The sequence below is a fragment of the Bos mutus genome, chromosome 10 (assembly GCF_027580195.1).
Source record: "Bos mutus isolate GX-2022 chromosome 10, NWIPB_WYAK_1.1, whole genome shotgun sequence".
Classification (NCBI taxonomy): domain Eukaryota; kingdom Metazoa; phylum Chordata; class Mammalia; order Artiodactyla; family Bovidae; genus Bos; species Bos mutus.
This window is the reverse complement of record NC_091626.1, coordinates 23,612,635-23,628,392: the sequence shown is the minus strand read 5'-3', so window position 1 is coordinate 23,628,392 and position 15,758 is coordinate 23,612,635. Positions and strand designations below refer to the sequence as shown.

The following is a 15,758-nucleotide window of genomic DNA, read 5'->3' as shown; positions in this document are numbered from 1 at the left end:
TAGAATATACCTTTTGTTGGGGGACAATGACAAGAAGGGGGCTTGAGGAAGTTTAGGGGATTCTGATAATGTTCTCTTCCTAATCTGGGTGCTGGTTACCAGATATGTCCATTTTGGGTACGGTTATCAATCTGCATACTTACAGTTTGTGTACTTTGTATTTCAACAAGACATTCACTAGCCCCCATAAACAGATGCTGTGGGAAGTACAGAGAGGTAAAACTCTGCTCAATGCCATAAAGAAGAATCACACAGGAAGAGGCACTGGAGTTGGTTCTTAATTAAAGCTAGGGCTTAGATGGGAGGTGTGTTGGGAAGGCCATTCCAAAATGGAGGAACTTTGTTAACCAAGAATCCAGAGGTGTAGTGGTTTGCAAGATAAGTTTGGGAAGCAGTTGAGTTGATCAGTTTATCCGGAGTGGAGGGTGACTGATTGAAGAGGTAAGACAGAATAGTTGACTAAGGTCAAATTATGCTGCTGCTGCTACGTCGCTTCAGTCGTGTCCGACTCTTTGCGACCCCATAGACGGCAGCCCACCAGGTTTCCCCATCCCTGGGATTCTCCAGGCAAGAACACTGGAGTGGGTTGCCATTTCCTTTTCCAATGCATGAAAGTGAAAAGTGAAGGTGAAGTCGCTCAGTCATGTCCAACTCTAGCGACCCCATGGACTACAGCCCACCAGGCTCCTCCGTCCATGGGATTTTCCAGGCAAGAGTACTGGAGTGGGGTGCCATATGGGCATGCTTCAAATGCCAGAGCTCAGAAATGGGTTTGCCCAGTGAGAGCTGAGGATGTATTTTGTTTTTTGTCCCTTGGTTCTTTTTATTTTTTTCCAATTTATCCTCAATGTTTAATATCTGGGGGAGTAACATGGAAATTCAGATTCTGGCAATACTGGGATTGCATATCTTATTGTGAAAAATGAGTATTTCTTTGTGTTTAATGTACAGACTTTTTCTTGTGTTATAGGGCCTTATTTTTCTGCCTGGTACCTGTAGGTGTTTTTATTTGCAGCTCTTCATTTGGGGAGCTGAATATTTATAATTACCTAATCAGCTTGGAAATTCTTCTTAGAGGTTTTTTAGATAACTTGAAATATAAAAGATTATTTTGTGGTATCATTTTATTATAGCACACTTCACAGCATCCTCAGGTTTACAAAAAAATATTTTCATGTAGAATTTCACAATCTCTTGAGAATGACCAGAAATAATTTTCTTTTTCATTTTTAGGTACCCCAGTAATTAAAGAAGATGAGGAAGAAGATAACTAACACTACATTTTCCACTTTGTGTTAACTTATTTAAATGTCATAAGAATAGATAAGTTTTGTATAGTTGTTTATTTTAAAGATTCTGTGTGGGGCAAATGGTTCTTAGACCTCTCATTCCTATCTTTTATTCTCTTAAACCTATTCAGTATCTCTCCCCCACAACAACACCAACCTTATATATTCTAGTTCTCTTTTTAGAAACTACACATTTTCAGGTTTTGTCTTCAGTCCCAGTTACATACTGTGTGGCCCCATCTACTGAAACCTTCATAGACCAGTCATTTTTAATAACAAAAGAAATGTGTTGCTTTATTCAGTTTGTTTAGATTTGTTTTAGGCCAGACATTTAAATATATATACTTAACTATTGAATCTGTAGGCCATCTTTCCTGAAGGTCCATCTCTTTATGACTCAGAAGCACAAATATGCCATGCCTTTGGTTCGGGAAGAGTTCCTCTTAGAATTACAGCAGCAGCCCTAGAATCAAGACACCAAAGTCGAATTGGAAAAGTTAGAGTGAAAAAAGGAAAAATGAGTACCTTGGAGGCCTTATAAGCCCATGTTGTATTTACTTATCTTTTGTTCCACAAGTGTGCGCATTGTCAACTGGAATTTACGTTGTGTTGACCTGCATGTCCACTCAAGTCCTGTACACAATCAGCCAATTGTTCTGTGATCCAGGTCAGTGGTTAAAATGACTGTCATGATCACTCCTTTGACTTGTACTTTGGCCTTATTACACATGTGGACCTAATCTTAGGCACACTTTTTTGGTTTATAGTTCCTTATTTGTTAAATAAGGAAATGTATATAAGCAGTAGTTATATTTGAATTCCTAGCTTAAATGTTGGCCATTCATATTTTTTAAAATTTGCCCTAATAACTTCGGTCTGTTGACTGTCACGTTGAAAGAAGTAATTGTTGTGAAGGTAAAGAACTTAAAAGACTGGATTTGGTATCTTTCAATAAGTCAAATTTAGTATTTCAAAGTATATTTTTAGAAATGTTTAAGTTAAACAGCTCTAAAAATAAATTATGTAAATGGTTGTGGAAGGAAAAGATGTTTCATTATGGAATCCCAGGCAAATGGCAATATTTTTAAGGATTGCCTCTTCTGTGAAGGATACTAGGTGATTTAACCTCAAAACTGCAAAGCAATAGCTGGATGCAGAGTTTAGAATTTATCATATAAGAAAAATTTGTTTTTGGAAAATGCAAGATATGGTAGTCAGTAATCCAGATGAAGTCCATAGTAGTCTGTGACTGGGTCACTGATAGACTGCAAAAAAGAAGTCGAGGCCCTCTGCCAAATTGTGCCTAAAGTCCCTCAACCAGAGATTATTAATGGTTGCTATTAATATTTCCCCATTTACTTATGTAAAACCAGTCAAAGAAACAAAAGTAGTCCTGGCTTTCAGAAGTTGGCAGCTATTTTAGTAGGAACTACATGATTTCTCTGAATCACTCTGATCAAAAGGGACCCACTGCTTTGACAATCAATTCTAAATAAGTCTAGTGCTTTTTTAGCTTCTTTATGCTCTTCCTTAGTTTGATAGGAAGAAATCTTTGCTCTGACTGGCTTATACATTCAGAGCCTTTGAGTATTTTTTTCTGAACCATAGGCAATGAGAATTACCCTTGGTGATATTTAAGGCCCATAAACTAAGAGGGAAGACGATCTTTTCTTGTACTTTGCACTTCATCTAGTAAGTAAGTTTGAAGCCATATTGCTATGCATGGATGTATTTTCAAAAGTTATGCTGGAAGTGAATATAATAGGGAATGAATGAATGACTTCATATTGAATTTATTTATAAAATGGCTTACACTGTTGATGATTGACTTTTTTGAATTCTGTAGTATAGAAACTAATTTTTCTCCTTTTTTTTAAAAAAGTTTTAATTGGAGGATAATTGCTTTATCTCCTTGTTTCTTAATGTCTTTTAATCACTGGTAGTTCTCAGAGAAGTGTAAGGTGCTTTTCTGTGTTAATTTCACACACAATTTATAGTTCAGTTTCACTCAGCAAATATTTGAATGACTTCTGTGCATCCTTTTCTTAGAATTAGAGCGAGAATTCATGTCATTAGAAAATGAAAGATAAGGTATATGAAGAAGTTCAGAATATTCTTTCAACTAATTCTTTATGTCATCCTTTACTGCTGCAAATTTAGCTGATAGTAAATGCCTTTGGTTTATGCTTCTAGGATTAGATATTTGACCTACTTGAAATGGATTCTGTGTTCCTTGCTTAAGACATAATGCCATTTTAGTGGATCATTCAATTTCTTCTATTCCTGTAGTGATGGAATCAGTGAAAGTGAAAAGTGAAGGTCACGGTTGTGTCTGACTCTTTGTGATCCTGTGGACTGTAGCCTGCCAGGCTCCTCTGTCCCTGGAATTCTCCAGGCCAGAATACTGGAGTGGGTAGCTGTTCCCTTCTCCAGGGAATCTTCCTGACCCAGGGATTGAACCAGGGTCTCCTGCATTGCAGGCAGATTCTTTACCAGCTGAGCTACCAGGGAATCAGTACAGTATTTTAATTTTTCACAGGAAATTTTATTATAGCCTACTGAGGAATTCAGCTTTCCTATGCTCCCTAACTCTAAGCTTATATTGTATTACCTAGTCAGGTTTTGAAAGATTTTTGTGTTCTTTGTAAATAGGAGTGTGTTCCTTTAAACCAGAGTTTCTCAACCTGGCACTATTAATATTTTACGCTGGATAGTGTTGCAGGGTATGGCTGGCTGTTCCTTGTAGTAGGGGATGTTTAGCAGCATCTCTGGCTTTTACACACTAGATGCCAGTAGAACACTCTCCCATGTTGTGACAACCAAAAGTGTCTGTAGACATCGCCATCTGCCCTGTGGGGCACAAGGGTGGGAACAGATTTGCCCCTGGTTAAGAACCAGTGCTTTGTAGAAACATTCCTTTTTCCAAGGTCCATTTATTTTCATTCTGTAGTCATATGCTCGGAGAAGGCAATGGCACCCCACTCCAGTACTCTCGCCTGGAAAATCCCATGGATGGAGGAGCCTGGGAGGCTGCAGTCCATGGAGTCGTTAAGAGTCTGACACAACTGAGAGACTTCACTTTCACTTTTCATTTTCATGCATTGGAGAAGGAAATGGCAACCCACTCCAGTGTTCTTGCCTGGAGAATCCCAGGGACGGGGGAGCCTGGTGGGCTGCTGTTTATGTGGTCGCACAGAGTCGGACATGACTGAAGCGATTTAGCAGCAGCAGCAGTCATATGCTACCGGAGTTGTTTCAGAGGTGATATATTTGATAATCATGGATAGAAGGAAATGGTCACTGGTGTTTTCCTTGTAATGCTGTTTTTAATAATTTTCATGTAACATTAGAAACTCAGGGCTGGAAGGCTCAACTTATGTTTTTCAGCAGGGTCTCTACTTTTATTGTTTAGCATTCTTACTTAGGACAATAAGTGTTAACCTACCTCTCCTTACTATCAACAGAATCCAATTTTATGATAGATTTTGCTTTGTCTCTGAAGTTTAACATTTTGAGTATAGAAAACAGATCATCATTCTTTAGGTGTTCATTCTTTATTCATTGTCCAATAATGCACAAATTTTGTAGACTGTAGCAGTCATTAAATACAGAAAAATATTGTATAAAATTTGGTAATTATATATGAAAGTAGCTGGCATAGACACTAACTTTGCATGTGATCAGAAGAATGTCTGGTCATAATTGCCCAGTAACTTGGTATGGTTACTGGATCTATTCCACAAATAGAGGTGGTATAAGACATGTTAATGTGGTTCCTGTGTAAAGAGAAAATTTGACTTGAATAGACGCTTCTGATACCTCTTACCAGTTGGCCTCAAGTAGAATAAGGAGGAGTAAGAAATGAATCTTAACAGTTAACTTATCCTCAGAGTTGGTGATGTGTAAGTTGAGTTGAAGGTAGTTGTCTATGTGACCCAGAATCTTCCAGCTGGATTTTTCTTAGGACAAAATGGAAAATGCGTAGGGCCTGGAAAGGTTGGATTAAGTGACTAACTTAAAAAGAACTGGGGGGAAGTGTCAAAGCATTGATTATGAGTAGTCTGATTGTCTAAACTGCAATCTGATTGTCTGTTCACAGAGACCTTACGTTGTAAATATTGGCAAAGGGAGAAAAATAACTGTTAAATTGGAAGTTATCCTTTAGCAGAAATCAGTTCCTTTGGCATGCATTTTATTTATTTGGCCTGCTTAATATGTCTGTAAATAACTGAATATAAAACAAATTCAGTGCAGCAGAGCTGGTGCTTCTGACACAGCTAACTTGACCATATTCCTTTATCTTCACTTTAGCATGAGTGTTTTTAACTATAAGTGCAATAAAAAAAAAAAAATTAAGGGTATGTTTTTTTAAAAAATCACTGAACTTTTAGAAATCCCTCATTTATATCTCCATTCCTGCCTTATTATCAACCAGCGACTACAAAGAAAGAAAATGAACAAGTAGACTGAGTCTTACCTTTTTCTAACCTAAGATAAATTTTCACTTGACATTTGGAGGAGTCATAACTGGATTCTAGTTAATTTCCCATATTGGGCTGGTTAGAAGGAACCAGCCAACCAAATTATGATCTAGCAAATTTAACAAGGAGGTGAGGGAGAGGAAGCTATTTTACAGTCGATTTGCACTTTAAAATGAACTGGATGTTGGTGAAAAGTACTCTCAAAGGGCAGATGGGTAAATACCCAGCCTGCATGTGGATATTAGAGAATTAAAGTTCATCCTTGCTTGTTCTGAGCCCACCGGAGCAGTAGTTCTGTGTCATCATAATCAGAGTCAGGATTTCCTTATTTCCCTAGTTGGTGTCATCTTCCATGTCTGCTACATGAAGTCATCCCTCTGGGGGATTTATTAAGTAGAATTCTGCTACTCAGAATGGAAACTTTGTGAGTTATCTTTCCTATATCTAGATTTAAAAAGTTAATTTAGATGTTGGCTAGATTAAGTTGTGGCTAATGTTACAACGTTGGGATGTTCTTTGCTTTTTTGATCAGCAGGGTACCTGCCTCTGAGGTGCTATTGCCTAGAGGGATCAATATCAAAAGACCAGTGAGTTGGTAGCTGTAGAGAATATGCATACAGGCAGCTCCTTCTCCCAGGGTGTCAGTCATGGTCATGAGCATCATTCCAGAATCTTTGGCTTCTAGAACCAACTCCATTCTGAAGAACATTTTAACATGTATTAATACTTTAGTAATAATCTTTTATATGCAGGAATTTTGTAGCATGACTTTATGACTAAACTTATTGTGTTAAATTATTTAGAAATGTTGTTTCCGAATGTTATTTTGTGAGACTTGTTTTAAAACAGTAATAAATTGTGTTATTTTATAGAAAATCTATTTGTATCTTTTTTGATTACTGTCCATTAGTTTTAACTAATATAGAGCAATTATGTGAACTCTCAATGATATTCAGTTCCAAAGAAATTCAGTCTTTGGATGACATTCCACACAGCTTGTGTGTGAGTGAGAGGGAGAAAAAGAAGGGGGGATTGACTCATTTCTTTGTGCTAAAATTATTTTTCAGTAGTTTACTCCTCTCTCAGGTTTGTAAGTCTTACCCAGTTCTCTGGGCACCATTTCAAATGACTTAAGATCCTGGAAGAAGCACTTCCAGAGACAGCAAGTTACTACCGCACTTGGCCATTGCTAGTCCTCTCCTCATCTCCAGAAGTGTACAAGGTTAAGCTTGGCAGATAGGCCCTTGATTTGTTGCCTGAAATGGCCTGGTGTTGGCTAGCTCTTTTCTGATACACAAGAAACAGGAAGAACCCAGCAATAGCAATGATACTACACATTTTCCCAGCACATATTCTATGCTGTCAAATGTAACTCTGGTCACAGAATGGGACTGTATTGCAGTTTCTGCTTCTTTATTCCACAGTTCTTTGATTATGAGGATATGTTTCTTGCTGTTGTCCTCCTTTATAAAGCAGATTTTGAGCCTATAAAGAGAAAACCTTAATTCAGATCATAAATAGCACGTTATTTTCAGTTCATTGTTTTCTAGAATAAAGGGTGAACATCTAGAATTCTGACATTGTTTTCTGCCATATATATGTATTGCATTAGTATGTGTGTATGTATATGTAGATATATGCAATTATAGTGAGAGAATCCTAAGTGATGACTTTCCCTCCTAAAATGCAATCAATTCTGCAGCCATAAAAAGATATGGTGTATCCCTATATATGGATAAAGTATGTCCATATTGGGTAAAAAACATGAAGAACCTATTACTTCTTTTTGTTATGAGTGTAATATGTGTATATGTGTATGGTGGGAAGAGGGTGTATGTTTATGATGGCATGTTGGTGAGAAGGTGGGAGTGAGTGTGTGAAGACAGGATTGTGAGAGGTGAGGAGAGTGTGTACCAGTGCCAAGCCTGTGGGAGTGGAGGAGGAAGTTATGAGTGGGGAAGAGGGGGAATGCAGACATGCTTGTGGAGGTGAGTTAAGGTCTGCAAATGTGTTGTGGGGGTCAAAGATGTGATGTGTGTGTTGAGAGAAGAAAGGAAGATGGAGGAACAGACATGGTAAGTGAGGACATGAATGAGTGTACAGAAAAATATACCCATACAAAAATATACCATATACCAATTATCAGCCTTTATAAATAAGTTTACCTTGTGATCATTACACAGACCAGCTAGCCTTGTTACTATGGGAAAACTCCACTGAACTCTTATGTTCATTTAATCACTTCTGGATTTACTAGAATTTCAAAAGATGGACAACTTCAGTCACTGAATCTCTGGAACCAAATAAACATGTTTTAAGTTGTATTTCTCTTTTTATATCCTCTTGATATAAGTGACTGCTGTGATACTGAACCATCAATTTTATACAAGTATGATGAGTTATTATTCCTGCAGTGAAACAGTTTTAGCTGAAAAAAGATTTACAAGGGCGGCAGGGGGTTGGGGGGCATGGGGGGGGGGAAGCATTGCTAGATAACCTCCTAAACTCCATTTCAGGATTTTCTAACATTTTATAGTAAGTTAATATTTAGTTATCAACTAAATAAATATTTAGTTGATTTTGCCTTCAAACACTTCTCTGGTAGAAAACATGCAAAGATTGAATATATTGAAAGGTACTGCAACTTCAAATTACATAGTATGATATAAAACTTAAAAGAACTGAGGTTTGGGGTTTTTTTCAGTGACATGGCGAAGTCTTCCTAAGAAGATCATAGAGCTTAATTACACTGAAATTTTTCATACATGTCAGAAAAACAAGACAGAATTTAAAAAATATTTTTATTAATAAACATGTATTTGATAACTTCAAACTGAGAACCAGCATGAACAAGGTAAACTACTCTTCAATGATAAAGATTTGAAATGGGGGAATAGATACTGAGCTGGTTCATATTAACCTCCCTGTTCTATTCCTATCTTGTTCAGTGAAGACTTGATACACAACTCTGTAAGTGCAGTATTTCTAACACCTCCTTTTACAGCCTCAGAACACGTCTCAGTTAAACTGATCTAGATGTTTAAAGATGAAAAATGAGAAATTTGCACTGGAAAGTTGAATAATATCTAATTCACACTTCTTTCCGTTAATATAAATCAGGAACAATTTACAGTAAACACAAAAACTACTCACAAGAGTAGTAATAACAACAGTTCACATTTTTACTCAACACTTCCTGTGTGAGCCAGGCCATGCACTAAACTTCTGAACACGCAATTTCACATTCAGTTACCTCTGGGAAGTGTCACGAGTTCCCATGGTTTTCACAACTGATGATGATGCCATGATGACAGCTTGCAGCACTGACAACTTGCACTGTCCAAGCCTTTCCCTGGCATTGTGGCTGACATGACTCACTTGTACTGCAGCAGCTCTGGTGCTCGCTTGCAAGGTTTTACCAATGTTAACGTGAATATGCAGGCCTGACTTACCCCAGGAAAATCACACTAAGTCTTTACCACTAGGTGACATACCTGCAGGACAGCACAGAAACACGAAAAGCAGCTGTGATCTAGGTCTGCACTAAAGTCCGTTTTCTCGGGACTCAGAAGTGCCCCTCCAGGCCTAACTGCAAGAGGGCGGCTTCAGCTGCCGCCTCCTCTTCCTTGGCCTCCTCCTCACGGATCTGCACAAGCAACTGGAAGAGGTTAGGGGCCGGCCCTTCCGCAGCCCCGGTCAGCCATAGCTGCCTTCGGATGGCCCCGCTGTGGTTGGCCCCCGCAATGACTTGTTCCAGGCGGGCTTGGTTCACGTTCTCTTTATCTATGGCTCCCTTCTCCACCACCTTCTGCAGCAGGGGCTCCAGACGAATGACATAAGCAGATAATTTTTCTCCCGGGTTCTGGTAAGTGTTCAGAAATCTGACCTGCACATCCCTGGAGCTCTCCACGCTTCCAAACACCTGCTCAAGTGCCTTCAGGCATTCGGCGGTGGTAATATCTGGGTTGTTGGTCTTGAGGATGCGGATGACATCAGCGGCAGGGCCTCGAAGACTCTCCATCAACCGCCGCCTCTTTTCTATATCAGACACCTGCCACTCCTCAATGACCTCATTAGCGTGTTCCAGCCAGGGCTCAAATGTCTCCTCCCCAGGCCCCGGGATGTCCCTCCCCGAGAACAACGTCAGCTTCTTGTACCATATGGACTCTATAAGAGGCTTAATAACATTATCCAAAATATAGTTTAGCATCTCTGCTGGCATATCTGGGCCTGGGGCTGGAGAGGAGTTCTCAAACCCAAGGACACGGGCAACATCTTGCACAGTCCATCCCTCTCGGGCTAGGAAGAGATGCAACCTTTCTAGAAATTCAGCGTCGGAAGTCGGAGGCTTAAAGACTACTTTCCAGACCCCTCCTTTACCCGGCATCTCCCTGGGGATGGCAGCGTAATCCACAGTGCCAGTGAGCTCTAACAAGGCTGCTTTGGCATTCTCTTCCCTCCAGAACATTCTCCCAAGCACTCGATAGTGCACCTGGGGCATCGCAGCCTGGAGGGTCTCTTCGATTTCAGCCTCATCGCAGTTCACCGGGATCCCCCAGACCAGCAGGGCTCTCTGGGAATTCACATCCATCCCTCTACACCAGTCTTCCAACAGTGTCATCGCCATTTCCCCAACTATCAAGGGCCCCTGATAGTTGGGTTATCAGGGGGTTAGATACGAGTCAAAACTGTGGCTCCCTGTGCTAAAGGACTTAGGACGACAGCGGACACTCCCCTGCAATTTGCCCGAGGAGTCAAGCTTCACGCAATCACAATTAACCAACGACACCAGAATCCGGCTCTCGTCCTTTCACTGCCCCCACCAACGTCCGTCCTCCACGTCCTCGGAGCGAAACTTGGGGGATGCTCAGTCACGCGCCCAACGCCATCTTGTGTCTCCGATCGGCATCCGCGGGCCCGGTCCCGCACCTGCAGGCAGGGTGTCGCGTCTCCGCGCAGAGGCCCGGAGGGAAGACAGGCGGAGATGGCAGGAGACGCCGCGCTCTGAAGAGGCCGCCGGGGTGTGATCCCGGGGCGTGGCCGCCCGTTCTCCGCAGCTCAGGCGCCGGCCACTCGCTGCTGCCCCTCCTGGCATCAACCCGGCTTCCGCGGTCAGAGCTCGGCCTTCAGGCGCGCGAGGAGCCGCTCTTCTGCAGACTGCGAACTGTGCCGCCCCTGCAGGGGGAGACTGTCCAGAGGTCGCCGCGAGGCCAGCCCAAGAGCGGCTTCTTCACTGGCGCAGGTACACCCCTCTGGGCGGCGACGACAGTCGGATACCCTGAGCACCAGCAGCCGAGGCGCGGGAAGGAGGCGGAAGCGAGGCTAGAGGCGGCGCCGGCGAAGGCAGGCCGCAGGGGCTGCGCGTGGGCTGCGGCGAGCTGACCCGGAACGGAGTAGAGAGGCTGCCGGCCTGACTGACCCGCAGCCAGCCCAGGCGTTACTGCGGCAGCGAGGGGCGGGGCCGGCCGGCGAGTGGCTTTCGCCCCGCCCCCGCATCCGAAGCCTGCGCGAGCGTAGCCAAGGCAACGGCGGCCTGGAAGACTCCAGACCCTGACGCTCCGGCTGCCTGCGGTTGCCATGGTGCTAGCAAGGGACTCGCGGAGCGTTCTCTGATGGCGCATTTCCTTTTTCACACTTTCCAGATTTTTTTTTTTTTAAACAAAGCACTGTGTTTAAAAGTTTAATTCTGGAGTGCATTGAAAATGATATGAGTCTGTCAAGGAAGACTTAACTCACGTCGCTCCTTCAACCAGTCCAGTTCAGTCGCTCAGTCATTTCCGACTCTTTGCGACCCCATGGACTGCAGCACGCCAGGTCTCCTTGTCCACTCCCAACTCCCGGAGTTTTCTGTTCAAAAACAGATGCGGTACCAGCCAATCGATCGCACTGTGCACCCTCCGCGAACTTCATCCCAATAAGACTAAAACGCTGGAAGTGTGCAGTGTTTTCCTGTCAGACACTGAGTTGAGCCTTTTTCTTCTAAAATTTTGTAAGATCTAGATCTATTAAGTAACCTTTGTAGCCAAGCAAACGCTAGTGTGTTATTTCCCCTGTCCTGGCATCATTGACAATGGACTGATAAAACAGAATGCTCATGGTTCAAAAATTTCACGTAATCCCTTGCAAGCAAACCAAGGCCGATTTACGTCAATCCCAGATGGTTGAAAATCTCCCCTAAAGGACACAGCATTCAACTATGAATTTTTAAAACCTTATTTAATAAAAGGTTTAAAGATACAGAAGAACATTCAAAAGTAAATAAGTTACATAGGTACATTACAATCACATCAGCAAGATTTTCTTTAGTGTGTTAATTTTTTTTTTTTATAAAAAGCACACAAAAAATAAAATCTTCAGTCTGGTCTATCACAACTGTACAGCAAAAGAGGTAATATTTATATATATGTACACTATTTTAATATGTAACAGTCTTTTTAAAAAAGGGTGCCACAGGCAGCAAACACACAGAAGGCAGTGTCTGATTTTTTTTTTTCAAAATAAAAGGAATATACTTATTTATATGCTATTAAAATATTTGTACAATAATTACAGACTGTCAAGGCTGTTCCTGTGCTCTGTCCCCTCCAAGGCCTTCGACTGAGAGACAAATGAGGAAAAGGTTAAACAGCTGCAAATTGTTAGAGGCAAATATTAACACAGCAAAAATATGGGGAGGACATACAATTGTTTTATAAAAATATGCATACTTCCTGTAAACCTAAGAAGTTAGGTTTGCCAGTATGGTAATAAATACCATCCAAGAAAAGTGAGCCTCAATAAAAACATTTAAATAGCTGAGGCTTGAATATGCGTTGTATTCCTCCTTCATCTTAACATCTGGCATGTGAGAAGAGGTTAGGTCACTGAGGCAGTTAAATATATGGGATCCCTTTAGACATAAGCAGCACACGACCTCTGTGCCAGGGTGGAAGTGGGCAGCAGAAAGGATGGGTGTGTACCTTAGCTGTGAGGGGGGCGGCTGAAGGCATGGAGGACAGTGCTGAAGCACTGTCTCCGTGGGTGGGTAAGAGACCTCAGAGATGGTCTAGAACACAGGCACTAGGTTAGTTTCATGCCCTTAGCTGAGTGTAGGTGGAGGCTGAGAGATGGATATGTGAGATGGTGTGGGGAGAACCTTATAAAGCTGAAGGTGTTTATTGTTTAACTTCTTAAAGCAAAGAGTTTTGAGTAGAAGAAAAAAAATACAAGCCGAACATTTTCATAGGGAGAAAGCACCATAAAGGATACACCTATGCCAGCTTCTGTGGCTGCACCTACTTTATGGCAGGTCACGTGCCACAACTTCATCTGTTCGCTAAACATTTCACCTTTTACACTGCATTCTAGATATAAATTCATTCTGAAACATAAACCTAATTTAAAATTCGATGTTGGGTGGGGTTAATACGGAGAGGTACCATCTTGATTTTCTCCATCTATATTCACCTGCTCTTGTCTCTGTGAGCTTAGAAGAGGAAAATCACTCTAGACAAAGGAGGGTTTCTGTTACCACATGTCCAAAAAGTGGCCTGAAACTAAATGCAGTTTAAATAGAAAAAAACCTCGGGAAATGTAAGTAGCACTTTGGGGCAAAGCTGCGAAGGCACTCATATTACACGTGATTTAGAAAAGAGCCTAAATTTGCTACCTTCCTGTTTTGGGAGGGTATAGGAGATTTTTGCAATCTTGGGCTATTGAGCATGTAGAAACCTATGGAAGAAACTCACTGGGAAGTTAGAGGTCTAGTTTGTCATCAGGAGTTGAGGAAGGAGGAGAATTTTGTCACTCCCAGAGCTGGGCTCCTGTATAACCATATTAATACAGAAATGAATGCAAAAAAAAAAAAAAAAAAAAACCTGATAGTGCATAGTTTAGAACAAAACTCCCCACTCCCAGCTACCAATATGATGCCTTTAGGCTATCTCAGAAGAATAGCAGAATGAATACTTTTTGGCTCCTTCCTAACATGTAGACCTGTTATATACTTGCATTCACTTGGAACTTCTTTTTACACAACTAAAGTTGAATAGAAAGATCAGAGAAATAATTCAGCCCTCCTATGGGGCTGGCAAGTGAAGGGGCCTCCTGAATCTTCTAGCCCTTTCACTTCAGTGACTCCATGCCAAATATGGCTTATTCAAGCCAGAAACAAAACCAGAATTCTGGCTTCCAGCCAATCCCCTCAGGCAACTTGAATGTTCAGCAGGGAGAAGAGGTAGCAATAAGAACTGCATTTGATTTCCCTTCACCCTGCTAGCCTGTGGTTTGGTGACACCTTCCACCTGCTTTCAGTGCTACTATCGTTCCTGTTGGCAAAACTTCCAGAGCAACGGGGCAAGGGACTTTAAGGGTCTTGGAAATACGAGGTTGGGGGAGGGGGTGCCAAGAAGGTGCCTTGTTTTGGGATAAATGCACTTGGGCCTCTGGAAAGAAGGAAGCCCCTGGTCCCTGAGAGGATGTTAAAAATTAAATATTAAGAATAAATAAATAGCTCCCAAATGACACAAGTCAAGGAATGAAGGCTCCTGTCCAATCTGGCTAGGAGGCCTCCCCCTCCCAGGGAAGGATCCAGAAATCTCCAGCATGCACAACTGAGGGCTGAGCTGTGGATATCAGCTAGACCAGGTACGGTGGGGTTAAGGTGGCAGCTGCCGAGGGCAGAACAAAGGCAAGCAGGGAACTTGCACCAAGGAGGAGCAGGCTGGGCTTAGGCTAAGCTCCCTTAGCAGCCTCCAGGGCCTAAAGGTATTTGGCAAAATGGTGGGAAACCAGAAAAGCCAAGGCCTGTCAGAAGCTCCCTCAGGCCTAGCCCTGGAGCAACTCTGCAAATTGTGCACAGTCCCTTCCCTTCAGCAGGCTGAGAGCATGCAAGGAGCACTGGCTCCTTTCCCGAACATCCGAGAAAACCTTCCCGCCCCGGCAGGCTGACCAGGAATGGGTACCTGTCCTGGTCTCTCTCCCTGCCACCCTCCCCGTTCTGGCAGCCTCCCTCCTGGGGAGGAGGTGGCCTCTATAAGGACACAGTTACCGGAGCAGCCAGGCTGAGCTCCCTCTCGGAGATAGCCACCACACTCCTTCCCAGGGAATCCCTTTCTGGGACTTCGGGCAGGCCTGCGCAGGTCCCCTGGGGGGAGGTGAATGCTGCCAAGGGGGCGCACTTGTGCTTTGCTCTCCATGGTGACCGAGGGGAGCAGGGGGAACAAAGACGGAAGCGGCTGCGTGCTGAGATTGTGGCGCTGGGGCCCCTCCCCAGGGGTAGCCCGGGCGAGCAGGGACTTTCCTAGTTTCTGGAAAGCGGGGAGGAAAACTTCCGACAGACCAAATGCAAGAGAACTGGATCCTACAGCCCTTTACACTGCTCCTGGGACCTTTATAAATAAAAAGGGCCGTTTATTGAATTGTATTCGTTTTGCAGAGACAAGTCCGCGCGATCTCTCCCTCCGCAGGCTCCGGAGCTCCAGGCCTCAGCCTCTCTCGCCCGCACCGCTCTCCTCCCGCAGGGCCGGCTGGTGCGGGGAGGCGGCCGCAGTGGCTGCAGCGGCCGCGGCCTCTTTCTCCTTCTGCCTCAGGGCAGCTGCCTTCTTCTCCTGCTCCGCGTGGCTCTTCATGTGGGCGCTGCGACTCTTCACCTTGAAAAACACCCTGTAGCCGAACAGGAGGGGCTCCAGTCAGGTCTGTCTCCCCCACTGAGACCATCGGGCTAGAGCACTTGCACGTGTCTGTTTGAGTGTGTGTGTGTGTGTGTGTGTCTGTGTGTGTGTGTCTGTGTGAGCACTTGCACGTGTCTGAGTGTGTGTGTGTGAGCACTTGCACGTGTGTGTGTGTGTGTGTGTGTGTGTGTGTGTGTGTGTGTGTGTGTGTGTGTGTGTGTGTGTGTGTGTGTGTGTGTGTGTGTCTGCAGTAGGGGCTCCCTGGCCCTTCTGGCTTGCCAGGAGCCACGTGGCCTAGCCCCACCCTCCAACAAAGGCTACCGATTCAGTGACATCAT

At 43.2% G+C, this 15,758-nt stretch overlaps 3 protein-coding genes across 7 annotated transcripts in view; 1 reads left to right on the top strand and 2 right to left on the bottom strand.

The window, feature by feature from the left end:
- The window catches only part of DNAL1 (dynein axonemal light chain 1), a 39,408-nt gene extending 34,094 nt beyond the window's left edge, over positions 1-5,314 (top strand). For both annotated transcript variants that reach the window (XM_005893816.2, XM_070377556.1), the window contains exon 8: positions 1,234-5,314. In XM_005893816.2, coding sequence (XP_005893878.1) covers positions 1,234-1,274 — 41 coding nt within the window. In that variant the 3' untranslated portion in view covers positions 1,275-5,314. The remainder of the gene's footprint in view (positions 1-1,233) is intronic.
- Positions 5,315-5,608: 294 nt separating this feature from the next.
- Positions 5,609-11,172, bottom strand: PNMA1 (PNMA family member 1). Its single transcript, XM_005893815.2, has 2 exons — positions 9,265-11,172; positions 5,609-7,255 (listed from the first exon to the last, which is right to left on the bottom strand). The coding sequence occupies exon 1, from the start codon at positions 10,395-10,397 to the stop codon at positions 9,336-9,338; it is 1,062 nt and encodes a 353-aa protein (XP_005893877.2). The 5' UTR covers positions 10,398-11,172; the 3' UTR covers positions 5,609-7,255; positions 9,265-9,335.
- A 795-nt stretch (positions 11,173-11,967) lies between these two features.
- Positions 11,968-15,758, bottom strand: part of MIDEAS (mitotic deacetylase associated SANT domain protein) — a 72,978-nt gene continuing 69,187 nt past the window's right edge. For all 4 annotated transcript variants that reach the window (XM_070377552.1, XM_070377554.1, XM_070377553.1 and 1 more), the window contains one exon: positions 11,968-15,412. In XM_070377552.1, the coding sequence (XP_070233653.1) occupies positions 15,235-15,412 (178 nt within the window). In that variant the 3' untranslated portion in view covers positions 11,968-15,234. The remainder of the gene's footprint in view (positions 15,413-15,758) is intronic.